At 40.1% G+C, this 27,094-nt stretch overlaps 1 protein-coding gene across 2 annotated transcripts in view; it reads left to right on the top strand.

Annotated features, from left to right (window-relative positions):
- The window catches only part of ZNF81 (zinc finger protein 81), a 112,088-nt gene that overhangs the window by 68,717 nt on the left and 16,277 nt on the right, over positions 1 to 27,094 (top strand). For both annotated transcript variants that reach the window (XM_079123515.1, XM_079123514.1), the window contains exon 4: positions 16,078 to 16,173. In XM_079123515.1, coding sequence (XP_078979641.1) covers positions 16,078 to 16,173 — 96 coding nt within the window. The remainder of the gene's footprint in view (positions 1 to 16,077; positions 16,174 to 27,094) is intronic.

Below are 27,094 nucleotides of genomic sequence, written 5' to 3'. Positions count from 1 at the left end.
CTTTACCCTCTATACAGTACTTCCTTCCTCCATTCTTGCCCCCCTCCCTAACCCTAACTCTAACCCTAACACTAACCCTTCCCTCCCCCCCATTATGTGTCATCCTCCACTTATTAGCGATATCATTCGTCCTTTGGCTTTTTGAGATTGGCTTATCTCACTTAGCATGATATTCTCCAATTTCATCCATTTGCCTGCAAATGCCATAATTTTATCATTCTTTATGGCTCAGTAATATTCCATTGTATATATATACCACAGTTTCTTTATCCACTCATCAATTGAAGGGCATCTAGGTTGGTTCCACAGTCTGGCTATTGTGAATTGAGCAGCTATGAACATTGATGTGGCTGTGTCTCTGTAGTATGCTGATTTTAAGTCCTTTGGGTATAGGCCAAGGAGTGGGATAGCTGGGTCAAATGGCGGGTCCATTCCAAATTTTCTAAGGAATCTCCACACTGCTTTCCAGAGTGGCTGAACTAATTTGCAGCCCCACCAGCAATGTATGAGTGTACCTTTCTCCCCACATCCTCGCCAACACCTGTTGTTGCTCGTATTCTTGATAATCGCCATTCTAATTGGGGTGAGATGGAATCTTAGGGTGGTTTTGATTTGCATTTCTCTTATTACTAGAGATGTTGAACATTTTTCCATATGTTTGTTGATTGCTTGTAGATCTTCTTCTGTGAAGTGTCTATCCATTTCCTTAGCCCATTTGTCGACTGGAGTATTTGAATTCTTGGAGTAAAGTTTTTTGAGTTCTTTATAGATTCTGGAGATTAGTGCTCTATCTGAAGTATGATTGGCAAAGATATTCTCCCATTCTGTAGGCTCTTTCTTCGCATTGCTGATTGTTTCCTTTGCTGAGAGAAAGCTTTTTAGTTTGAATCTATCCCAGTGGTTGATTCTAGCTTTTATTTCTTGTGCTATGGGAGTCCTGTTAAGGAAGTCTGATCCTAGACCAACAAGGTGAAGATTTGGACCTACTTTTTCTTCTATAATCTGCAGGGTCTCTGGTCTGATTCCGAGGTCCTTAATCCATTTTGAGTTTAGTTTCGTGCATGGTGAGAGATATGGGTTTAGTTTCATTCTGTTGCATATGGATTTCCAATTCTCCCAGCACCATTTGTTGAAGAGGCTATCTTTTCTCCATTGCATATTTTTAGCACCTTTGTCTAGTATGAGAAAATTGTATTTATTTGGGTTTGTGTCCGTGTCCTCTATTCTATACCATTGATCTACCTTTCTATTTTGGTACCAATACCATGCCGTTTTTGTTACTATTGCTTTGTAGTAGAGTTGAAGATCTGGTATTGCAATACCCCCTGTTTCACTCTTCCTGCTAAGGATTGCTTTAGCTATTCTGGGTTTCTTATTCTTCCAGATGAATTTCATAATTGCTTGCTCTATTTCTGTAAGGTACATCATTGGGATTTTAATTGGAATTGCATTGAATTTGTATAGCACTTTAGGTGGTATGGCCATTTTGACAATATTAATTCTTCCTATCCAAGAACATGGAAGATCTTTCCATCTTCTAAGGTGTTCTTTAATTTCTTTCTTTAGTGTTGTATAGTTCTCATTGTAGAGGTCTTTCACCTCTTTTGTGAGATTGATTCTCAAGTATTTTATTTTTTTCGAGGCTATTGTGAATGGGGTAGTTTTCCTAATTTCTCTTTCTGAAGATTCATCACTTATGTATAAAAATGCATTCGATTTGTGGGCATTGATCTTGTAACCTGCTACTTTACTGAATTCACTTATGAGTTCTAAGAGTTTTCTGGTGGAATTTCCAGGTTACTCTAAATATATAATCATGTCATCAGCGAACAGGGATAGTTTGAGTTCTTCTTTTCCAATTCGTATCCCTTTAATTTCTTTGGTTTGTCTAATTGCTCTGGCCAGTGTCTCAAGAACGATGTTGAATAGAAGTGGAGAAAGAGGGCATCCCTGCCTTGTTCCAGTTTTTAGGGGGAATGCTTTCAGTTTTTCACTATTTAGAATGATATTAGCCATGGGCTTAGCATAAATGGCCTTTACAATGTTAAGGAATGTTCCCACTATCCCTATTTTTTCTAGTGTTTTGAGCATGAAGGGGTGCTGTATTTTATCAAATGCTTTTTCTGCATCTATTGAAATAATCAAGTGATTCTTGACTTTAAGTCTATTAATGTGGTGAATTACGTTTATTGATTTCCTGATGTTGAACCAACCTTGCATCCCTGGGATGAAACCAACTTGATCCTGGTGCACTATCTTTTTAATATGTTTTTGTATGCGATTTGCTAAAATTTTGTTGAGAATTTTTGCATCGATGTTCATTAAGGATATTGGTCTGAAATTTTCTTTCCTTGATGAGTCTCTGTCTGGTTTAGGTATCAGGGTGATATTGGCTTCATAGAATGAGTTTGGGAGGGTTCCCTCCTCTTCTATTTTATGGAATACTTTGAGAAGTATTGGAATGAGCTCTTCTTTAAAGGTTTTGTAGAACTCGGCTGAGAACCCATCTGGTCCCGGACTTTTCTTTGTTGGTAGGCTTTTGATGACTTCTTCTATTTCAGTACTTGAAATTGGTCTATTTAAATTGTGTATGTCCTCCTCGTTCAGTTTAGGCAATTCATATGTCTCTAGGAACCTGTTGATGCCTTCAAAATTTTCTATTTTGTTGGAGTATAGATTTTCAAAATAGCTTCTAATTATGTTTTGTTTTTCAATCCTGTCGTGATATTTCCTTGTTCATTCCGAATTTTAGTGATTTGGGTTTTCTCTCGTCTTCTCTTTGTTAGTGTGGCTAAAGGTTTATCAATTTTGTTTATTTTTTCGAAGAACCAACTATTTATTTTGTCAATTTTTTGTATTGTTTCTTTTGTTTCAATTTCATTGATTTCAGCTCTGAGTTTAACTATTTCCTGTCTTCTACTACTTTTGGTGCTGTTCTGTTCTTCTTTTTCTAGGGCTTTGAGCTGTAGTGTTAGGTCGTTTATTTGTTGAGTTTTACTTCTTTTATTAAATGCGCTCCATGAAATAAATTTCCCTCTAAGTACTGCTTTCATAGTGTCCCAGAGATTTTGATATGATGTTTCTTTGTTCTCATTTACCTCTAAGAATTTTTTAATTTCCTTCCTAATATCTTCTGTTATCCATTCATCATATAATAGCATATTGTTTAATCTCCAGATGTTGGAATAGTTTCTGTGTTTTACTCTTTCATTTATTTGTAACTTCAATCCATTATGATCTGATAGAATACATGCTAGTGTCTCTATCTTCTTGTATTTGCTAACATTAGCTTTGTGGCATAATATATGGTCTATTTTAGAGAAGGATCCATGTGCTGCTGAGAAGAAAGTATATTCGCTCTTGGTTGGATGGTATATTCTATAAATGTCCGTTAAGTCTAAATTATTGATTGTGTTATTGAGATCTATGGTTTCTTTGTTCAATTTTTGTCTGGAAGATCTGTCCAGTGGTGAGAGAGGCGTGTTAAAATCACCTAGTATTTTTGTGTTATGGTCTATTTGGTTTCTGAAATTGAGAAGGATTTGTTTGACATACATGGATGAGCCACTGTTTGGGGCATAGATGTTTATGATTGTTATATCTTGCTGATTTATGCTTCCCTTAAGCAGTATGAAATGACCTTCTTTATCCCTTCTGACTAACTTTGGCTTGAAGTCCACATTATCAGAAATGAGGATGGATACTCCAGCTTTTTTGCTGAGTCCATGTGCATGGTATGTTTTTCCCCATCCTTTCACCTTTAGTCTATGGGTATCTTTTTCTATGAGGTGAGTCTCTTGCAGGCAACATATTGTTGGATCTTTCTTTTTAATCCAGTCTGCCAGTCTATGTCTTTTGATTGATGAATTCAGGCCATTAACATTCAGGGTTATTATAGAGATATGATTTGGTTTCCCGGTCATTTGGTTCATTTTTTAAATTTTATTTATTTATTTGTTTGACACAACTTGTTTCCTCCTTTATTTGACAATTCCTTTAGGATAATTCCTCCCTTTGCTGATTTGCTTCATTGTTTTTCATCTCTTCCTCATGGAATATTTTGCTGAGAATGTTCTGTAATGCTGGCTTTCTTTTTGTAAATTCTTTTAGCTTTTGTTTATCATGGAAGGATTTTATTTCATCGTCAAATTTGAAGGTAAGTTTTTCTGGGTATAAGATTCTTGGTTGGCATCCATTTTCTTTCAGGGCTTGAAAAATGTTGTTCCAGGCCCTTCTAGCTTTTAGGGTCTGGATTGAAAAATCTGCTGATATCCGTATTGGTTTCCCCCTGAATGTAATTTGGTTCTTTTCTCTCACAGCCTTTAAAATTCTGTCTTTATTTTGTATGTTTGGTATTTTCATTGTAATGAGCCTTGGTGTGGGTCTGTTGTAATTTTGTGTATTTGGAGTCCTATAAGCCTCTTGAACTTGATTTTCCATTTCATTCTTCAGATTTGGGAAATTTTCTGATATTATTTCATTGAATAGGTTGTTCATTCCTTTGGCTTGTTTCTCTAGGCCTTCCTCAATCCCAATAATTCTTAAATTTGGCCTTTTCATGATATCCCATAGTTCTTGTAGATTCTGTTCATGATTTCTTACCATCTTCTCTGTTTGTTCAGCTTTGTTTTCAAGGTTAAATATTTTGTCTTCAATGTCTGAGGTTCTGTCTTCCAGGTGTTCTATCCTATTGGATATGCTTTCTATGGAGTTCTTAATTTGGTTTATTGTTTCCTTCATGTCAAGGATTTCTGTTTGGTTTTTTTTCAATATCTCTAACTCTTTATTGAAATGATCTTTTGCTTCCTGTATTTGCTCTTTTAACTGTCGATTGGTGCGATCAATCAATGCTTGCATTTGCTCTTTCATCTCATCATTCAGTGTGTGCATTTGCTCTTTCATCTCATCGTTTGCTTCTCTGATCATTTTAATTATGTACATTCTGAACTCCTTTTCTGTCATGTTTCTGCCATGCTGTCATTGGGTTTTATTGATGTAACATCTAGATTTGTTTGCAGCATTTTCTTTCCTTGTTTTCTCATATTGTTCAGGTATCAGAGGACCGCTGAGATATTGCAGATTTCCTCTATTGACTTACAATGTCCCTGAAGATTTCTATATATATCCCCCCTTAGCCTTCAGTAGGCTGAAGTCTTGGAGGAAGTTGATAATGCGATGCTCCACAAGGAAGCTGCCTCTCTAGGAGTGGTGGCCTTCAGGTGGGGTATAATCCCTGCTAGTGGGCAGAGGTGCCTCCACTTGTTGACCAATGGTCATCCAAAGGGGACCTAGGCTGCGGGCTGAGGCAAGGCCTGTTTGGGCCTGAGTCTCTGGTTTTACCGTCCTTGTGGGGAAACCTCACCCGGCAGGGAAGACTCACCCGGTGGGGAGGTCTCACTGGTCAGTTCCCTCCTAGAGGTTCCCCTCAATTTACAGCTACCGCCTGGGCTGGGCTGCCTTCCTCTGCAAAGTTCCCAGGGGCCCGGCCCTACCTCCTGGGCCTGGGAGCCTCACCCTTTGCAGATGACTCTCCTTAGACTGCCCTTCCTCAGAGAATCTGCCTGCAGGCCTGGAACCTTTGCTCCGCCCTAAGCCTGTCTCTGTGCGGCTCTTCCACCAAGAAGCCTCCTAGATCCTGGGACCCTGCTCTGCACCTAATCGCCTGGCTATGCGGCCCCTCCTCTGAGCAGCCACCTGGGGCCCTGTACAATCGCTCTGAATCCCAGAGACCCGCCACACGCCTCTTCCTCCAGACAGCCGCCCAGTATTCCGGTGCGGTCACTAGGAGTTCAAGAAACTCACTGTGTGCCTCCTCCTCCCACCAACCACCCGTAGCCCTGGGCAATCAATCACTCCGAGTCGAAGTGACCCTCCCCGTTCCTCCTCCTTCTCCAGATAACCCCCCGGGTGTTCAGGAGCGGTCGCTCTGAGTGGCTCTGAATCCACGTGACCTGCTGCACGGGTCCTCTGGGCAACCGCCCAGAGCTCTGGTGCTGCCACTCAAGACCAAGCGACCCACCACGCTTCTCCTCCAGGCAGCCCCCCTGTGTTCAGGTGCTGTCACTTTAAGTCCAAACAACTCACCACTCGCCTTCTCCTCTGAGCAGCCGCCTGGAGCGCTAATGCAGTCACTGCGAGTCCAAATGACCCGCTCGCTCCTCCTCCTCCTCCTACTCCTGAGGGCAGGCCCCGGGGTTCAGAAGTGGTCTGAGTCCAAACAGCTCGCCTCGCAGCCCCTCCTCTGGCAACCGCCTGTAGTTCTGGTGTAGTCACCCCGAATCCAAGCGGCCGCGCTCCTCTTCCTCCTCCTCGTCCTCAGGGCAGGCCCCGGTGTTCAGAAGCGTCGTCCTGAGTCCAAACAGCTCGCCGCGCAGCTTCTCCTCTGGCAACCGCCTGTAGCTCTGGTGCAGTCACTCCAAATCCAAGTGGCCACGCTTCTCCTCCTCCTCCTCAGGGCAGGCTCCGGTGTCCTCAGTCCACACAGCTCTCCTCGCCACTCTTCCCCTGGGCAGCCGCCGGAGCCCCAGTGGTTGCTCCGAGTCCCAGCGCTGTGCCGAGTGGCCTCCCAGTTGTCCGAGTTCACTGCTCCAGCGGGGGGAGGGGCGTCTCGCCGGCAGCTCTACTTCACAAAGTTTCCTGCGTTCTGGGACCACCGTCCCATCCAGGACGCCTTCCCAAGGGGTGAGAGTCACCCGGCTGCTTTGAGTTGGTCCCAAGCGTCTCAATATCTCCTCTTGAATCCTGAGTCCTGGAGCAACATGAAATGCAGCCACCCTCTAGGCCGCCATCTTGAAACTCCCCCCGGAACCAATATTATGATCTGTTTGGTCAAGTCTCCCAAGGATCTAGAAGCTCTGGAGTGGTGACATTAGCTGATGATCCAGTTACTTGGGTTAATCAAGGCAGAGGGGACAGATGGGGCCAATTTAGTAGCTGAGCAGCCTAATGATAGATGAGTCATTAAAGGCAAGTGCCATGAGTTCTTCTTTGAAGGTCTTGTAGAACTTGACTGAGAATCCGTCTGGTCCTGGGCTTTTCTTGGATGTTAGATTTTTAATGGCTTCTTCTATTTCATTGCTTGATATTGATCTGTTTAAATCGTATATGTCCTCCTGGTTCAGTTTGGGAGGAGCATATGTCTCTAGAAATTTGTCAATGTCTTCGGTACTTTCTATTTTGTTGGAATACAGATTTTCAAAGTAGCTTCTCATTATGTTCTGTATCTCAGTGGTGTCTGTTGTGATATTTCCTTTTGCATCATGTATTTTAGTAATTTGAGTCTTCTCTCTCCTTCTCTTTGTTAATGTGACTAAGGGTTTATCTATTTTGTTTACTTTCTCAAAGAACCAACTTTTTGTTATGTCAATTTTTTGAATAGTTTCTTTTGTTTCAATTTCATTGATTTCAGCTCTGATTTTAATTATTTCCTGTCTTCTACTACTTTTGCTGTTATTCTGTTCTTCTTTTTCTAGGGCTTTGAGCTGTAATGTTAGGTCATTTAATTGTTGACTTTTTCATTCTTTTCTGGAATGCGCTCCATGCAATGAATTTTCCTCTTAGTACCGCTTTCATAGTGTCCCAGAGATTTTGATATGTTGTATCATCATTCTCATTGACCTCTAAGAATTTTTTAATCTCCTCCCAGATGTTTTTTGTTATCCATGTTCCATTCAATAGCATATTATTCAGTCTCCAAGTGTTGGAGTAATTTCCCTTTTTTATTTTGTCATTGATTTCTACTCTTGGTCCATTATGATCTGATAGAACAAAAGGCAGTATCTCTATGTTTTTGCATTTCCTGAAGGCTGCTTTGTGGCATAACATATGGTCTATTTTCGAGAAGGTTCCATGTGCTGCTGAGAAGAAAGTGTATCCACTCGTTGATGGATGGAATATTCTATATATGTCTATTAAGTGTAGGTTATTGATTGTGTTATTGAGTTCTATGGTTTCTTTGGTTGGATTTTGTTTGGAAGATCTATCTAGTGGTGACAGTGGTGCGTTGAAGTCGCCCAGAATTATTGTGTTGTGGTCTATGTGATTCTTGAAATTGAGAAGGATTTGTTTGATGTACAGGGATGCACCATTGTTTGGGGCATAAATATTTACTATCATTATGTCTTCCTGATTTATGGTTCCCTTAAACAGTATGAAATGTCCTTCTTTATCCCTTCTGACTAACTTTGGCTTGAAGTCCACTTTATCTGATATAAGGATGGAAACCCACGCTGTTTTACTGAGTCCATGTGCGTGGTAGGTTTTTTACCATCCTTTCTACCTTTAGTCTGTGGATGTCTTTTTCTATGAGATGAGTCTCTTGCAGGCAGCATATTGTTGGGTCTTTCTTTTTAATCCATTCTGCCAATCTATGTCTTTTGATTGATGAGTTTAGGCCATTAACATTAAGGGTTATTATTGAGAAATGATTTGTATTCCCTGTCATTTGGCTTATTTTTTGGTTTTTAAGTTGGTTTGGTTTCTCCTTTGAGTGGTTTTTCTCTAAGGTAGTTCCTCCCTTTGCTGACCTACATTGTTGTTTTTCATTTCCTCCTCATGGAATATTTTGTTGAGAACATTCTGTAGTGCAGGCTTTCTATTTGTAAATTCTTTTAACTTTTGTTTATCATGGAAGGATTTTATTTCATCTTCAAATCTGAAGGTAAGTTTTGCTGGGTATAGGATTCTTGGTTGGCAACCATGTTCTTTCAGAGCTTGAAATATGTTGGTCCAGGCCCTTCTAGCTTTTAGAGTCTGGGTTGAGAAGTCGGCTGCTATCCGTATTGGTCTCCCCCTATATGTAATCTGATGCTTTTCTCTCGTGGCCTTCAAAATTCTATCTTTATTTTGAATGTTAGGCATTTTCATTATAATGTGCCTTGGTGTGGATCTGTTGCGACTCTGTGCATTTGGTGTTCTGTAAGCCTCTTGTATTTGATTTTCCATTTCATTCTTCAGGTTTGGGAAATTTTCTGATATTATTTGAATATCATTGAATAGGTTGTTCATTCCTTTGTTTTGTTTCTCTGTGCCTTCCTTAATCCCAATAATTCTTAAGTTTGGTCTTTTCATGATGTCCCATAGTTCTTGGAGATTATGTTCATGATTTCTTACCATCTTCTCTGTTTGGGCGATTTTATTTTCAAGATTAAATATTTTGTCTTCATTGTCTGAGGTTCTGTCTTCCAAGTAGTCTAGTCTGTTGGTGATGCTTTCCATTGAGTTTTTTATTTGGTTTATTGTCTCCTTCATTTCAGGGATTTCCGTTTTTTTTTTTTTTGTTTGTTTGTTTTTTTTGTTTTTTTTTTTTTTTTTAAGAATCTCTATCTCTTTGTCAAAATGATCTTTTGCTTCCTGCAGGTGCTTTTGCAGCTTATTGGTATTATCATTCATTGCCTGCATTTGCTCTCTTATCTCATCCTTTGCTTCGCAAATCATCTTAATCATGTATAATCTGAAGTCCTTTTCTGACATTTCTTGTAACATACTGTCATTGGATTCTATTCCTATAGAATCTAGATTTGTTTGGATCATTTTCTTCCCTTGTTTTTTCATGTTGTTCATGTATCTTTCCCTCTAGCGCTGCAGATCTGGAGTATTGCAGATTTCCCCCTATAGGCTTATAGTGGCCCTATAGGTGTCCAAAACCCTTTCTTTAAGGGGAGATCAATATTAGCAGTACCCAAATCAGACACTATGCAATCCTAGACCAAATAGCCCCTATGGGGACAATAACATCATGTAAATAAGGGAGAAAGCGACTCTGAGGGAACAGGTAAACAGAAGGAAAAGAAAGCAAGAAATGTAAAGAAATAAAAACTTAAATATTTTTTTAAAAAAGGAGAAAAAAGAAAATCTACTGTATAATAGTCATATACTAATGAAACCTCCCAGTGTTCAGTAGCCTGATGTATGAGGGGTACCTGACAATGAGCTTCAAGCCTCCAGCAAGCGTCCCAGGATGGGATTTGCCCCACCCGAAGATCGGAGCTACGGCTTCCAGGATTATCCAAGATGGCTGCTCTGGCTTCCAAATGTGTTGGCAAATGGGGAGCTGCAGCTCAGGGGTGGACGTGGTCAGCTGGAGGTCCTGGAGACAGGATGCAGTTGGCCCGGCAGTGGTCCTGGAGGTCGGGTGTGTTTGGTGTGGTTGTGGGATCCAGGAGGCTGGGTGCAATCAGTTGGTCTGGGTTCCTGGTGATAGGGCACAGTCAGTTGGTCTGGAGGTCCTGGCGGCAGGGAGCAGTCAGTTGATGTGAGGGCCCCAGAGGCAGGGAGTGATCAGTTGGGCTGAGGGATCCTGGAGACGGGGCTCAGTCAGTCCAGCCAGGGGTCCTACAGGGCCTGGCTGTTGTCTCAAAATGGCGGCAGCCACGTGTAATCAAACCTGCAGGTACTGTAACAGTGAACTTCCAGGCAGCCGCAGGCAGCTGGTTCTCCACTGGCAGTCTGCGGTCAATCTGCTGGCAGCTATCGGACAATTGGGAGGTGAACCTCGAGCGTTGGGTGATGGATGGGGTAAGGCAGGCGATGGAGGCAAATGGCGGATGATAGACGCCTGACAGTGAGCAATCTATTCTCAAAAAAGGTGTCGATATGCTGGCAGATTTCAGGTGATCACAGCAGACAAATGGGGTAAAGAGCAGGGGATTGATAAGCAGCAAAAACTGCCTCACTGAGAAACAGATATCCTCTGCTTGAATCCGGCATTGTGGAGCAACAAGGAACGCAGGCTCCCTCTAGACTGCCATCTTGGATCTAGGTTGTGTGTTCTTGAAGCAGGTACTTCTGCAAAACATTAACAGGCAACAGTTTTACAAAATGAAATTAGCAAGAGTAAAAATATATTCAGTTTGTATAATGGTTATCTTGAATTTTGACTGAGAACCACATTATATCCCCTATTTGAGATCATAGTAATTTTACAACAAAAACCAATCTTTTGACTATAACTTTAAATAATCTGTAGTCTGACTTATTTTGGAGTCACTCTAACATGCAGCAGGGTGAGGCAGAGCCTTATCTCAGGTAAGGCATGGCTCTTCGCAAACCTTAAGTAAAATGTTCTAATCCTGAAGCTAATTTTTGCCTCTTTTGCCATGACCAGCATGACCAAATTTTCAGGTTCAGTGAGGGGCAAAGGAGTATTAGAAACTAAAGGTTTATAAACACAGATTTTGAAGATTAAGCTGAGATCAGATGGAGCTCTGTTCTCTGATGGAGTTGTAGATCTAAATAGTTATGTTAGTAATCTTTATACATGTCTTATTATTAGGTTAAAGACCATGTAAGCATTATTCTTTGTTTTCAGGAGAGTTACAGAGACTAGAACATCCACGTAACTTTTTCCACAACTGCAAAGTGCAATGTTAGGAGCTCTGTGTAGCTCTCAAAGAAGTCCACTGTCCAAAGTTATTGTAAGGTGGGCAGGAACTAGAGAAGGGAGCTGATGAAACACTGATTATCTTGCAAAACAATTTTTTTTTTTTGCCCAAGAGCTGTGTGCCTGAGATCAATGTAAGAGCTGATAGGACTCCTGTACAGAACCTTCCCAGGGAGGGTACTGCCACAGCAGTTAGGCCTCTTGTGCTCCTACACAGGAACACTTCCAGGCACCAGGCATGCTACAGTCATGTGGCCAGAGACCCCAGTCTCAGTCATTGTTGTCTCATTTTTGCTACTGTGCATTACACTCTTTATTAAATGTCATTTTAAGAAGTTTACATATATTGATTCCTGAGTCTATATGAACATTAGTTAGCACAGTCTAATATTATATCCAAAACAGGAATCAATCAAAGAAAGGCTGAGAGAGTTTTAAGTTTTTTTTTTTTGTGTAGCGAAATGCTTTCACCTTCTACTATATGAACTTTAAACAAATCAGGCTGTCACTAACTCTTAGATATATATTTACATTTAAATTTTTATCTCAGTGAAACAAGTAACCAATTTTACATATATCTTATTGATAATAGGTCCCATAATAGAATATTAAATGATAAAAATAAATCCCCAATAAAATGTACTCCTTAAGTTTAAGATTACCATTACAGACAAGTTTATTCTGGAGAATAGCAGTGCTTGATAAATTCCCTGCTTTAAAAATTTGTATACCTGGAAAATATGAACACATTTAATATGCCAAGAGTGACCATTGTACAATTACCCTGACATTTTTATCTTACCAAATTTAGTTTTTAAAGAAAAATTTAGACTCTGTAACATAGTACAATACTCTTAACAGTTGTTTAACCATAATTGTATAAACCCCAATTTTTAAGACTAATTGTTCTAAAGAATAAAACTTAATAGACACAAAGTTAAGAGTAAATTAGTGTTTTAAATCCTTGTCATTTTACCATGTCATTTTACCATGTAGATTAAACTTCAGTTTATGTCAGTACAGTAGTATTTAACTTTAAGAAAAACCTTAAACAGCTTTAACTGATTGTCTCACATACTTGTAACCAACTTAGTTTCATGCAAACTTGTTGACATTTGCTCTTTACTTACACACAGACTTTCTTAGCACTTACATAGACCTTCATGTATTTCATCACATAAACACTTTTTTACCCAGAAACATTTTCTTTTTCCTTTTACTAAATATATTTCCATACCCAGAATCTTTTATTTTCTCTTTCCTTTCTGTCGACACCTTTTTGTTCACATTCTGAAACAACTCTCATGAAATTTCTGAATTTAGATAAATTACTCCATTTTAACAAGATAAAATACTTTGTTGTTTATAGTACTCTAACTGAAACCAGTAAGAGGGGAGATGGTAACTCTGAATCCAAATCTAAGAGCTCCTTGGAGTTTTGCAGAACTGGAGGGGGAGCAGGGGGAAGTGGTAAGGGAGCAGATGGAACGCTCACCCTCCGGGTTGGGGTTTTACCTGTTAGGACATAACTCTTAATAACCTTGTTTTTAGTAATGACACAAAGCAATTTTAAACACTTTTTAATTTACCAACCTATGAAAACACCAGTAATGTTTAAGTATGTTACTCCATGGAATTTAAGGACTTAAGAGTACTTAATGTTATTTAACAATTAGCATTTTAACTTTGCAAATTAATCAGATGTCTCTACAAACACATTTGAGTAGTCCCATACATGTTAAATTTAATTTACTTATTCTGCCAAAACCAAGATATCAGACAAGTGTCCTGAACAGTATTTGCTCTCTTTCCTGTTGAAGAAAAGTCCTAGAAACAATTGATATTAGACATTGTTTAACATCAACATTTCATTAGTTTGACCACCTAGAGACTTGCGAATTATTTCTAAAGACATTTTACTTTTATTAGTTTACCCAATTTAAATCGAACCCTTTTAAATCATGTGAATAAAAGTATTTGGATCCGTTTTTAAATTTTAATTTTAGGAGCACTCAGTTTTGATACAGACAAAACATGACATCAGACAGCATGACATACAAATAACACAAAATCAATGGCCTTGTAACTTTATAGGTGAATCTCCATTGCAATCTAACAGATGTTTAAAAATTCTAGTTGAATAAAAAATAGAACTGATCAAAAAAATCATGAGCTAAAAAAAATATAGAATTAAAAAAAACAAGAGTCCTGGAAAAATGATACGGCCGTTAATTACTTTAGTAAAGCACCATAAAATTTACTTTTGCTGGAGTTCAGGTAAGACTCTTTTTACCTTTTTTTTCCCTTGGGTTTGAGACTGGTCTCCTACTGAGCTTTTAGGCTTCCTTTATTTACATTTCAATGTAAGCCTTGACTGAGATCTGGAAGGATCTAACAGGTTTTAACAGAAACCTTGTGCCTAGGGCATTTTAGCCATCTCATCAGGACAGGTTGGATGTCAAAGAAAATTATGAGACCTTATTTTCCATTACTTTTGAGAATGAAGCTTACTAAGTTCCTCACTGAGATATGCCATTGGTTATTGAGCTGCCACTAAGTTCCTCACTGAGATATGCCATTGGTTATTGAGCTGCCTATGGCTGCTTATCCAAGATTTATTTTCCCCTTTGTGACAAACAGGTTAAATCTTGCTTCATAGGTAAGCTGAGGACAAGAGCTTGAAATAAGGCCCCTTCTTGATATTCCTGGGGCAGAATATTGTCCTATAGTGGCTATTTTCTGTAGTATTGAACCTGTTGATGACATAATTAAGCTTTATTTTTTTTTTGAGATCTTTTAATTTCTATTAGCTAAGAAGTTTAGGAGTTCTGCAATAGCCTTTTGATATTCTTCCTGCGTGGTGGCACATAAAAGATGTACTTTACTTACTGGAGAACAATCACAGATGTTTAAAAATAACTCTAGAGTTGGATAAAAATAGAACTGATCAAAAAAAATCATTAACCTAGGTATATAGGATAAAAGTTATGAGCTCAGAAATACAGCATTAAAGAAAAACAAAACAAAACAAGCATCCTAGAGAATGAGTTAGTTCTGTGTAGCAGCCCAGGAGTTTAAAACGAACACCTCTTTTTTCTCTGTCTCAGGTTACTCCCCCCTCTCCCACTGAAACAGCTACAGTTTACATTCCAATGCAGGCTTCAGCAAGGCCAGGCAGGGGAGAGGGAGGGATTGCCCAGGACTTTTTAACCCTTTTTTTTCCTGGTTGAGAAATCAGGTTAGATTTGAATGCAGAAAATCATGAAACATTATTTCCCACTACTTTTGGGGAATGGAGCTGCTGAGCTCTCCGCCTAGTGGGATTGGAGTAAACAAATCTCTTAGGAACAAGGAAAAGGACTGTAAAGTACCCTGCAATGAGTGTCCCTAAGCCTAAGATCGGACTAACACAATAAAGAATTTAATATGAGACAAGAGTAAAGACCGTATGGTACAATTCACAGACAGACATATAGCACGCTACATCAAAGTTGGCTAGTTGGTATTTTGTCGACAAAAACAAAAGCCCATATGCAACAGAGTCGCCCAGATCCAACACCAAGGCTGCCCAGATGCAGCACAAAGGCTGCCCAGATGGGTCGAGGGGACGTCTCCCGAGACCCTGCTGGGGTCCTATAACGTGTCCTCCAGGACTTTGCCAGCCCAGAACCAGAACCTGCAGGCAATCCAGACAGAAATACGGCAATGCCTTACTCACTGGCCAATGATGTCACTTATGACTCTATGATCAGGTGTCTGGGTGGGCTTGGGGTATCCTGGATGAGCCCCCATATGTTGTGCCCAGCAGCTCGAGACCCCACAAAGACCACCAGAGACCACGATCAATGCAAGCAACAAGAGTCATTTATTAGCAAGCTCGAGCCTGGTCCTCCGTGCACTTGGTAACCGGTGACTCATCTAAGAGGCCCCGAGCCCTGGTTCAGTAGGGTTTTATAATGAAAGGCAAACAGTTTTACAGTGTTCTTTTTAATTGGTTAACATAAAATTGTATACAATGTTATTTTAAGTTCTGGGTCACCCTGAGGAGGGTTATCATTATCTTTTAAGTTTGCTTTTGTGCCAGCAAGGTCAGCCACCTGGCCTTTACAGATAAGAGGTAAAGATTCTCTGCAGCTTTTATGAGGGGTTGAGGGCAATTAGGGAAGAGCCTCGTATTTACACAGGTCGCAGGCTCTTTCTATCTTTACAGTTACTTCTAATAATACTGGACAAAGTGGGGAAAGGAGAGGATGAGCTCAGACATTCAGTGTCTCAGCCCATGTGACAAATAAATGACCTGAAAATTTCTACATCTGACCTGAAAGAAATCCTCAGCTCCTGTAGCTGCAAAGCTGAGATTGATGAAAATGAAACCTACAGTCTCATCCTGTAAATGACTAAATTACAGAACAATTTAAATTTCTGTTGTTTTACGTACCCAGTTTTTGGTTCTTTGTTATTGCAGCCCTAGGAAACTAATATGGAGCTTCAATGAGGGTGTTTTCATTCTCAGCTGCTGAGACATCTGGGACATCTGAAGTGTGTTATGTTGTCATCCTTAATTTGTCTGAGAGTCTTCAGCCCCTTTTTTACCTCTGCGATCATTATTCTGTTCCTAAAGAAACATGGTTGTTTTCCCAAAGAAAAAATGGAAGGGAATTATCTGGACCCAATTCTTTATCATTTTCTGTTAACAGGGTTTGAAGTTCCCAAACCAGAGGTCATCTTCAAGTTGGAGCAAGGAGAGGAGCCATGGATGTTGGACGGGGAAAACCCACATCAGAGTTGTTCATGTGAGTGAGTGTAAACCAGGCAGAAGACCTACATGGAAGTCATTTTCTCTCCTAAGAGAGGCCTATACTTTTAAAGTGCTACCCTTCTAAAGATTTTAAACCTTAGGCATTGCTCAATGATAAAAAGTTTTGGCCTCTCAGGTACCAAATTGTTCTTCTTATCATTTCCTTCCTGTTATAAACTATCTGTTTTGCTTGACTTTTGATACCGTTTACCAGTGACGAGTCCTGCTTTCTCAGGTGTTGAAGAATAATGCCAGAGAAGCATGCCAAGGCAAGCGTAGAGTAGAAAGTAAGCTTTATTAAAGAAAAGTAAAAGCAGACTTCTCCCGGGTGGAAGAAGGGGACCCAAAGGTGGAATCCATGGGATGGGCAAATCTTGTCCTTTTTATGGGTTTTATTCTCCCGTTCTTTCCCCCTTATCTCTTTCCTTCCTGCCTATGTGATTAGGCCTGGTTTTGCATAAAGTGAGAAGATGGGCAGGGGGAGGGCCAAGGTGATTCAGGCAGGTAAGGGCCCAGAGGGCATTAATTAGCATCTCCTTGCCTGTAGTCCCTGACAAGGGCAGACAAATTTGGTTATCAATGGACTCTGCAAGTCCTTGACATTCCATTCTCCCAGGGCAGTCTCCAACTTCCAGAGGCAGATGGCTTTCATGGCCCCCATTTCCTCCTTCTGACCTGATCCCCTATTTCTACACTAACTGCCTGTCCCCAATTCTAGTTTCACTTTCCTCCAGGAGGATTCCCCCAATTTCTGTGCTCTGGATATATGCCAGGCTTCCTCACTAGGGATCTTGCTTTCTTGAATATTCTCTCCTATCACATTTTTTGGGGGTACTGGGGATTAAACTCAGGGACACTTAACCACTGAGCCACATCCTCAGCCCTTTTTGTGTTTTATTTACAGATCAGATCTTGCTAAATTGCTTAGGGCCTTGCTAAGTTGCTGAGACTGACTTTGAACCTGCAGTCCTTTTTCAGCCTCTAGAGCTCCTGGGCTCCTCCTATCACATTTTAATGCTACATTACTTAAATCAGATGCCCAGAATGTTAGATTCTTAGCATATTCATTCAGGTATTAAGGAATTATGTTATTTGAAAATCAGTTGTTGCCTCACTCCTGTTCTTCCTAGTACCTTTTAACTATCTTCTTCCATTCCTATTCATCTTCTCATTCAAGATTTTACATCATTTACAACCAACTTTACTTTCTATTCTCTTTGTATCAGCGTCAAATTCCTTACTCCTCTCACCTTTCCATAGCCCCATGCATCTCTCATATTACTTTCTTTCTTTTTTTTTTTTTTTTGCGGTACTGGGGATTGAGCCTTGTCCTTGAGAGGCAAGCACTCTGACAACTGAGCTGTATCCTCAGCACATGATATTACTTTCACTTCGCATTTTTTTCTTTTAAAATAAATTTTATTAAGGCATAATTTAAATAAAATAAAATGTATCCATTTTAAGTGTACAGCTTGATGAGTTTTGATAAAGGTATACACGGGCATGACAATATAACATTTTCATCACACAAAATGCTTCCTAATGCCCCTTGGAGTAAATACTTACCATCACTTCAGCTCCAGGCAAACACTGCATATTTGTTTTTCTGGTACCAGGGATTGAATCCAAGGACACTTAACCACTGAGCAACATCCCAGCCCTTGTTATTTTTATTTTGAGACAGGGTCTTACTAGGTTGTTTACAGCCTTGCTAAGTTGCTGAGGCTGGCTTTGAAACTGCAATCCTCCTGCCTCAGCCTTCTAAGCTGCTGAGATTTACAGGCATGTGCTATCACGTCCAACTGACATGTTTTTACCACAATAGATTTGTCCTTATTAATGTTTCATACAAGTGTATCATGAAGTATGTACTCTTTTGGGTCTGGCTTCATTAACTCAGTATGGTAACCTTGTAATTCAGTTCCTTTTAAATTCTGAGTAGTACTGCATGGTATGAATATATAAGTTGAACATACCTGATTCAGAAATAAAAAAATACAAAATGGTCCAAAATCTGAAACTTTGTGAGCATTAATGGGACACTTGAGAAGTTTCAGATTTTGAAGCAATTCAGATTTCAGATTTTTGAAAAAATTTTTTAGTTGTTATGGACACAACTATGTATTATGTATTTATTTTATGTGGTGCTGAAGATTGAACCCAGTGCTTCACACATGCTAGGCAAGTGCTCTACCACTGAACTACAACCACAGCCCCAGGATTTCAGATTTTTGAATTAAGGATGTCCAATTGGTAACATCTGTGCAAATATTCCAAAATCTGAAAAGCCCCCAAATCTGGAAAACTTCTGGCCCTAATCTTTTTGCATAAGGGATGCTCAACCTCTTTTTCAGTTCATTAATCTGTACACCTGTTGATGGATAAGTGGTTAATATTTAGTAATTAGAGATGAATCTGCAATGAACATTCTGATGTATTTTTGTGTGAATGAGAATGTGTTTACATTTCCTTTTAGTGAATAATTAATATTGGAATTGTTGGGTCATATAATATGCCCATGCTTAGTTTTATAAGAAATTGCCAAGCTGTCTTGCAAATTGGTTATACCATTTTATATTCCCAATAGCAATACATGAAAATTGCTGTTAATGTACAGCCTTGTCAACAATCAATATCATCTGTCTCTAATTTTTGCTAATATTAGTGTATGTGCATGCTATCTCATTATGTTTTTAAGTTGCATTCCTCTGATAAGAGTAATGATTTCTGGGCTGGGGCTGTAGCTCAGTGGCAGAGTGCTTTCCTAGCACGTGTGAGGCACTGAGTTTGATCTTCAGCACCACATAAAAATAAACAAAATAAAGGCTGCCCATCTACAACTAAAAAATAGTGATTCTAAGCATCTTTTCATGTGTGTATTGAAATTTGTGCCGTTTTTGTAAAGTGTCTATTCTTAACTTCCCCATTTTTATTGGGTTGTTTGTCTTCTTATTGAGTCTTAATATATTTGCTCAATTTAACACCTTTGCCAGATATATGTACTGCTAATAATTTGTTCCAATCTATGCCTTGCAATTTCATTTTTACTGGTGTCTAACAAAGTGCAAATATTTTAATTTTGATGAAGTCTGGTTTATCGTCTGTTTTGTTGTTAATACATTTTGTTATCTGTTTAACAAATTTTTGCCCACCCACCACAAGGTTACAAAGTCACAAAGATTTTCTCAAATTTTCTTCTATAGCTTTATAAGCTGTTTCAGTTTAAGTCTATGATCCTGTGTGTGTGTGTGTGTGTGTGTGTGTGTGTGTGTGTGTGTGTGAATGATGTAAGGATTGAGGTTCATTTTAATCTTTTATTTTTAGTTTTAGTTTTTTGGTATTGGAGATTGAACCAAGTGGCTTAACCACTGGCCACATTCCCAGCCCTTTTTACTTTTTAATTTTGAGACAAGATCTGGCTAAGTTGCTTAGGGTCTTGCTAATTTGCTGAGGTTGGTCTTGAAGTCACAATCCTCCTTCCTCCGGAGTTGCTAGGATTACAGGCATGCACCACTGCACCCAGCTGAAGTTCATTTTAAAAATAAATGCTTTCTGGTTGTTCCAGAAACATTTGTTGAAGAGTCATTTTTTCCCCCATTGAATTTCTTTGGCATGTTTATCAAAATCAACTGACTTTATGCAGATGCTCCTCAACTTCCAGTGGGATTATACCCCAACAAACCCATCATAAATTAAAAATGGCATAAGTGAAAAATGCGTTTAATACACCTAACCTATTGAACATCATAGTATAGTTTTTACTCAATGCGTATCACTTTCACACCATCACAAAATCAAAAAATTGTTAATTGAGCCAGGTGCCATTGTGCATGCCCATATTCCCAGCTAGTCAGGGACTGAAGCAAGAAGATTGCAAGTTCCAGACCGGCCTGGGCAATTTGATAAGACACTGTCTCAAAATAAAAATAAAAATGACTGGGGATGTAGCTTAGTGGTAGAGCACTTGCTAGTATTCAGGAGGCCCATGTTCAATCCCCTGAACCACATACTACAAAAAGTGTTTTAGTTCCCAAGAAGACAAGACATACTACACCATTCAGGGCTACATAGGGAGCAACAGGTTCAGTCTGGAGGTAGAAAAAGTAAAGGGAAAGCAGGGACCAGAACCTTTATTGTGTGTGTGTGTGTGTGTGTGTGTGTGTGTGTGTGTTTTCTTTTTCTTTCTTTTTTTTTTTTTGTTGTGGGAAGAAATGGATCAGGGCAGGGTAAGCATGCTAGGCAGGGTTATAATTGACTAGTCTGGATAATTTTAGTGGGGTCCAGGATATAGGGACTGTTCCTAGTTGACTGGTACCTGACTCTGAAGTGATTTGATAAGGAATATAATGTGTCACCCTATGAGAGCTCAGTGAAGGAGGTAGTTGTGGATATGGGCTATGGATTGGTTGGTTTGCATATGAGAGGATGTGTTCAGGAGGTGAGTCTTCCTTTCTCTAGGAGTTAGCTCTAGGGGCAGTTTCTTCTGGATCAGCCTAAGCTCCAGATGCCAGAGCATCAAAAATATAGGAAATTAAGAAATATAGCTAACACACTGTCCTTTAGACAAACCCATAAATTTTTATTGCTATAGTTTTTATATTTAGTCTTCAGATCAGTTGGTACAAGTTCTACAACTTTTCTTTTTTATTGCTTTGGCTTGTCTTAGTCATTTGCATTTCAATATGAATTTTATAATCAGATTGCACTTTTTACAAAAAGCCAACTGGGATTTTGTCTGGAGTTGACTCCACTCTGTGGATCAATTCTAATAGTTGACACTTAGTAATATCGAGACTTCTAACCTATGAACATGGCATATTTCAACAATTGCTTAGACGTTTAATTTCTTTCAGTAGTATTATAATTTTGAATGTAGAGATCTTATGCACTTCTTTTTAAGTTTATCCCTAAGTATTTGATGTTTTTGATACTATTGTAAATGGAATTATAATTTTTTTTCAGTACAGGCATTGAACCCAGGGGTGCTTAACCATTGAGCCACATCCACCAGCCCTTTTTTATATTTTACTATTTTACTTAGAGACAGGATCTGCTGAGTTGCTTAGGGTCTTACTAAATTGCTGAAGCTGGATTTGAACTCGAGATCCTCCTGCCTCAGCCTCATAAGCCACTGGGATTACAGGAGTGCACCACCATGCCTGGCTACTTATGTATTTTGAGACACGGTCTCACTAGGTTGCTTAGGGACTCACAAAGTTGCTGAGGCTTATTTCTTAATTTTTAAATGTTGAACTAGCCTAGCATTTCTGAAATAAATGCTGTGGGATTTTCATGTACTATTATTATGTATTGTTGGATTCTATTTACTGATATTCTGTTTAAAATATTTGCATGTTTTCATGAGTGATACTGGCTTGTAGTTTTCTTTTTTGGTAATGTCTTTGTCATGTTTTGTAGTTAGGGTTGTACCTAGAACTGTTACCTTCTCTATTTTCAGAAATAATTTGTATAATATTATTTCTTTTTTATAGCTTCATAGAATTTATCAGGAAATCCATCTGGATATTAAGTTCCTTGATGTGAAAATTTTAATAACAAATCCATTTTCTTTAATAGACATAGGGATTATCTGATTTTTGTTTTATCTTTTGCCAGATGTGGTGAGTTGTATCTTTCAAGGAGTTTGTCAGTTATGTCTATAGTGTTGAATTTAATCCTGTTGTGGTCTAAGAACAGTGTAGGATTTCAGCATATGGTATTTTTAAGGGACTGTTTCCTGCATCCCTGAAAATAATTCCAGTTGGTTGTATTTTGTTGAAATCTACTGTCGCCTTACTGTTGAACCCCAGGGCTAAAAATGTCCAGATATACTGTTTATTGATCCCAGAGGAAGAGCCTGGGGGGCTCAACAGAGGTTTTGGACATTTTACTGCTTACTCCTCAGTGGCGGTGGGCAGGAAACAGCGGGGGCTGCACGTGCCTACAAGCCAGGGAGTACATAGCACAGGTTGCGTCCCCACTGCGTGGGTGGACTTCTTCAGATGTTTTATGAGTACATTCCTTTGCTTTACAAGCAGGGCCACTCTGTTGAGATCCTCTCCTAAAGATAGGAGAAAAGGGAAGTGGCCAGCTCCCCCTCTCCATTTCCTTTGTTATCACATTCTTTAGGCACCTTCTTTTACTGCAAGTTTTCCTAGGTACTGATTAATGTTCAACCCAACATTCCACCCCTTCAGTGCCTTGGAAGGCCATTCATGTCCCTCACAGTGTCAAACCCTCACATATATTCTGTGATACCCTCAGGACAGGGCTCTGAAGGCACATTGCATCCATATCTTACAACAGCATTACAAAGAGCAAGAACCTATAAACAAGCATGCTAAGGTAACTAAGATATCATTAATTCATTTAGACACTTGGGTTAAAGCATGGAAGATACCGTGTTTTAATTCAGTTGTTTTATCCAAGTCCATTTTATCTCGTTTATGGTTGGACTACCCAGGGAAGTCTCTGTGTTGCAGTTACAGGGAGTTCTGAACTGATCCAGCAGTCATCTGGTTGATATGATGTGCAACTCCATTACACAGTCCAGGAATAGGTTACCTGTTGCCAACCTATGGAGAATATGACTGACAGATGTTTAATAGGCACCAGGAATGGCCAGTCAGCTCCATGAGGCAGGACACAGGCCACTGTGCAATCTTGTGTTTGTAAAGTAGCCTGCAAAGTAGGCCTGCCTGGGCAAGTATACCAGGCCAATCTGTCTGTTTGCACTTCAGGGACACAGAAAGAATAAGACACCTCTGGAACACATAACCATCATCAACAAGGTGTTCATAACAAGCAGAATCCAAAGTGTTCCTTGGGTGATGAACCCTGAGGATAACATCACCTGTACTTGTAAGGTCCAGATTCCCAACATGATAGGCTTTGCTCATAAATTTAGACATTCTTCCTCCCATCAAGGGGTCAGTGGGGTCACTGGGGTCACCAGGGGCTTACTAGTCCATGGCCAACTAATGCTCTTTGTCTCCAGTGTGAAGTCTAGAGGAGCTGGCAGCTGTTTGTGCCCAAGGCCAGCTTAAGAAATGCTCAGTGGAAGTGTCCTTTATCTGTAACCCTAAGGCTGGCAGCCATGGACACGATAACAGAAGCAGCTGTAGACCTCTAGGGTCTGGGTTTCTTCAGTTAAGGTCCTCTGTGCCTTGGGCTGGTGAGCAGCTCACGCCTGCACGGAGCTAGCCTCAGTCCTGCAGACAAGCAGGCCACGCATTCTGTCAGTTAATCTCCTCCTGTTGGACTGTAAGACAGGTGGAAAATCCATGTCCTGGTGTGGAGCCCACTGTCGTATGTCATGGTCTGTGAAATGAGTTCCTTGGCCACTCTCAATTACCAATGGAGTGCCATACACGGTCAGATCAGTCCCTTAGGAGTTGCCTTCTGATTGGCTCCTTTGCTGGGAAGGCTTGAATCAAGTCTGTAACACACGTTACACAGGTCAATGCATGCGTACTGGGTCCCTCCTGATAATGGGAGAGAGAAAATGTTTTCTATCTGCCATCACTGATGAGGACGGCAGTCACCTTGCTTGATATGCCCTTTGGTGGCATCCATCCTTGTGGGTAGCACTGAGAGTGGGTGAGACAGTCCTGGCATGAGGCAACAACATCAGACCTCCTCGTGGGAAGTCCCAGTGTGTCACAGCGGCCCACGTGGTCTTTGGAGTGCCTGCTTTACTCTACCACCGAGCCAAGTGGTGATTTCTTCTGCTGGGGCTTCCTCCATCTCTCCTTTGCTGGTTGTGCAGCCTTGACTGGCACTTCTCTAGTGATGGGCTCCTGAACAAGAAGGGCAGCATGTGTGGCACAGAGTTGTCTTTCCGATAGCTATAACGTTCTTCTGTCCCCTTCCATGATTGTGATCAAAATTCAATGGAAGTCTTGTCTCTGTTAATCCACTGTCATAAGCACTGTCCAAAGTCATCCAGAATGACACGGACAGCAAACTCAACAGGTTCCAATGTGTCTAGTGTCACAATGGTCTGTGCCTGTTTTACTGTTCATTTGACCCTTTTAAAGGCCTTGGTATAGGCATCAGTCCTGTCCCACACTATCTCCTATACAAGTACTACAGGAGTCAAAATAACCGAGCCAGGTGAGGGATAAAAGCCTTCCTATAACCCAGTAGCCCCACACATTCCTATATTTGCTTTACTGTGTTGGGAAGTGGAAATGCCTGAACCTTATCTATTATAGTCTGAGGTCTAACCATTGTCTTACCCACCCCCAAGAATTTCACCAATAAGTCAGGGCCATGCACTTTGTCAGGGTTTATGGCCCATCCTCTTCCTTGCAAATGAGTCAAAAGCATGGGTGCCATTTCAGTGGGTGTTGAAAAAGATTCAGCAGAAAGAAGAATGCCATTAACACAATGAAGCATTTTTGTCAGTGGAGGTCAGGACCAGGTTTCTAAGTCTTACCCCACTGTACTATGACATACAGTGGGGGCTATGGAGATATCCTTGAAGTAATACCCTAAACATCCATTGTCCATTATCAGCTTACCTACTAAAGGAAAAGGGGTCTTGATGTCAGGGACTTTATTCATGATAAAGAATGCATTAGCAAGATCTAATACACAATGATATGTTCCCAACTAGGTGCTAAATTCTTTTAGAATGGTGGCTATTTTGAAAACGGTTGTGTAAATTGGAGGCACCACCTTATTTAATTCCCTAACTCACTGTCATGCATCAAGGTCCATCCTGCTTTTTTATGGTCCACACAGGGGAGTTCAAAGGGCTGCTTTTTGGGCAAATTATATTTACTTTAGATAATTTATACATGGTTTCTCTTTTTTTTGGTGGGGTACCAGGGATTGAACTCAGGGGCACTGGATCACTGAGCCACATCCCCAGCCCTAATTTGTATTTTATTTAGGGACAGAATCTCACTGAGTGGCTTACCACCTGGCTTTTGCCTCAGCAAATGCTTTAAACTCATGATCCTCCTGCCTCAGCCTCCCGAGCTACTGGGATTACTCGCATGTGCCACCACACCCAGTGGTTTCTCTTATCTCTTGATGGTCACCAGGGAGCTGATATTATTTGGTGGCAACAATATAGGGTGTGCAGGCAAAACAACAAGGAGGCATTTAATATGCCCTCTCTTATTAATAGTTTTTTAAAATTAGTCATTATAAATATACATAAAGGTGAATTTCACTGTGATTTATTCATATATGTACATAGGATAGTTTGGTCAGTTTCATTCCTCCGTTTTTCCCATCCCTCCTTCCTTACCCTCAGTCCTCTTCCTCTACTGTACTGATCTTCCATTTTCATGGGCCTCCCCCTCCCCCCCTCATTTTGACCTAGTTTCTACATGTGAGAGAAAACATTAGAACCATGACTGCCTGGATCTGGCTTATTTAACTTAGTATGATCTCTAGTTCCATCCATTTATCAGAAAATGTCTTAATTTCATTCTTCTTTATGTTGAGGTAAGCTCAATTGTGTGTATGTGTGTATATACATATGTGTATATATATATATATTATATATGTATATCAATCACATTTTCTTTATCCATTTGTCTGTTGATGGGTATCTGGGCTGGTTTCATAACTTGGCCATTGTGAACTGCATTAGCATACACTTTAATATTGGCTTTACAGGGGCCGGAGTTGTGGCTCAGTGGTAGAGCACTTGCTTAGCATATGTGAGGCACTGGGTTCCATCCTCAGCACCACATAAAAATAAGTAAATAAAATAAAGGTATTGTATCCATCTATAATTTTAAAAATTAATATATATGTGTGTATGTATATGTATGTGTATATACATATACACATATATATGCATATACATACACACACACACACACACACACACACACACACACATATATATATATATATATATTGGCTTTACAGCTGACACAGGCTTAATCTCCTGGCAATGCAAATGGAATTCCCTTACAGTAGTTTGTAGGCATTTACCCCACAAGATATCAACATGTACTATATATTCAGGAATAGTAGCTATAAATACCCAGTAGAGGGTGGATGGCAGGTATCCAAGCCACAGAGTCAATGTTAACGTTTCTGATTTACACTATTTTCCCCTGTATCCATCAAGAGTAGTTAACCTGCCTAAGAATGTCTCATGATTCTCATATATTAACATATATGCAGCTCCTGTGTCCACCGATGCTGTTACTCTGAATATTTTTTGAGGATCGATATATTGCAATTCTATATATGACCTCTGGTCTAGAGACATGGCTTGAACACCTGAACCTTGACCTTTTTTCCTAGTTCTCCCATACTCAGGACTCAAAGACTCTTTAGGGGGAGCCATGGGCTCTCCCTTTGGTTACATCTCCTAATAGGAGAGGCTTTTCTCTGTCTTTTTGGAGGACTCCATTCTACCTTTCTGAACACCTCCCTTTTTGCTTCCTTATTGAGAGATAATAGCTGAAACCTCTTGTCATTCAGCAGTTGTTTCACTGTACCAGGGTGGCATTAGATCATTTATCTATTTTCCCTTCATCTACACCTGCTGCTGTTAGGTCTACTCACATCTGTCTATGGGAGACTCAGAAAAGTCTTTCCAGTTTGGGCTGTGTTTCACAGACTCCTGTTTTCTGCCACAAGCAGTTGTGCTGCTGGCTGAAGGGGCTGCCCTACTAACAGGGATAATATTGATACCAGGGCACCATAAATGAATGAAGGAGCTGTGTTTAACACTGCATCCCTCATCCCAGCAGTAAAGGTCATACTGTCTAGTCCTGGGAAAGGCTGCACAGAAATAGCATGTTTCATTCCCAATTCCCTCAAATAGCCCTATATTCTTCCATAAAGGGCCAGGTACCTGTGGGCATAGGAATGTCTCCTGAATTTGGCCATGTATTAGGAACGACAAGAAACAGCCAAGCTAGTAATGACCCCACACC

Source organism: Sciurus vulgaris, assembly GCF_902686455.1.
Source record: "Sciurus vulgaris genome assembly, chromosome: X".
NCBI classification, from domain to species: domain Eukaryota; kingdom Metazoa; phylum Chordata; class Mammalia; order Rodentia; family Sciuridae; genus Sciurus; species Sciurus vulgaris.
The sequence above is the reverse complement of the archived record's forward strand: the minus strand, read 5'-3'. Positions and strand labels throughout refer to the sequence as shown.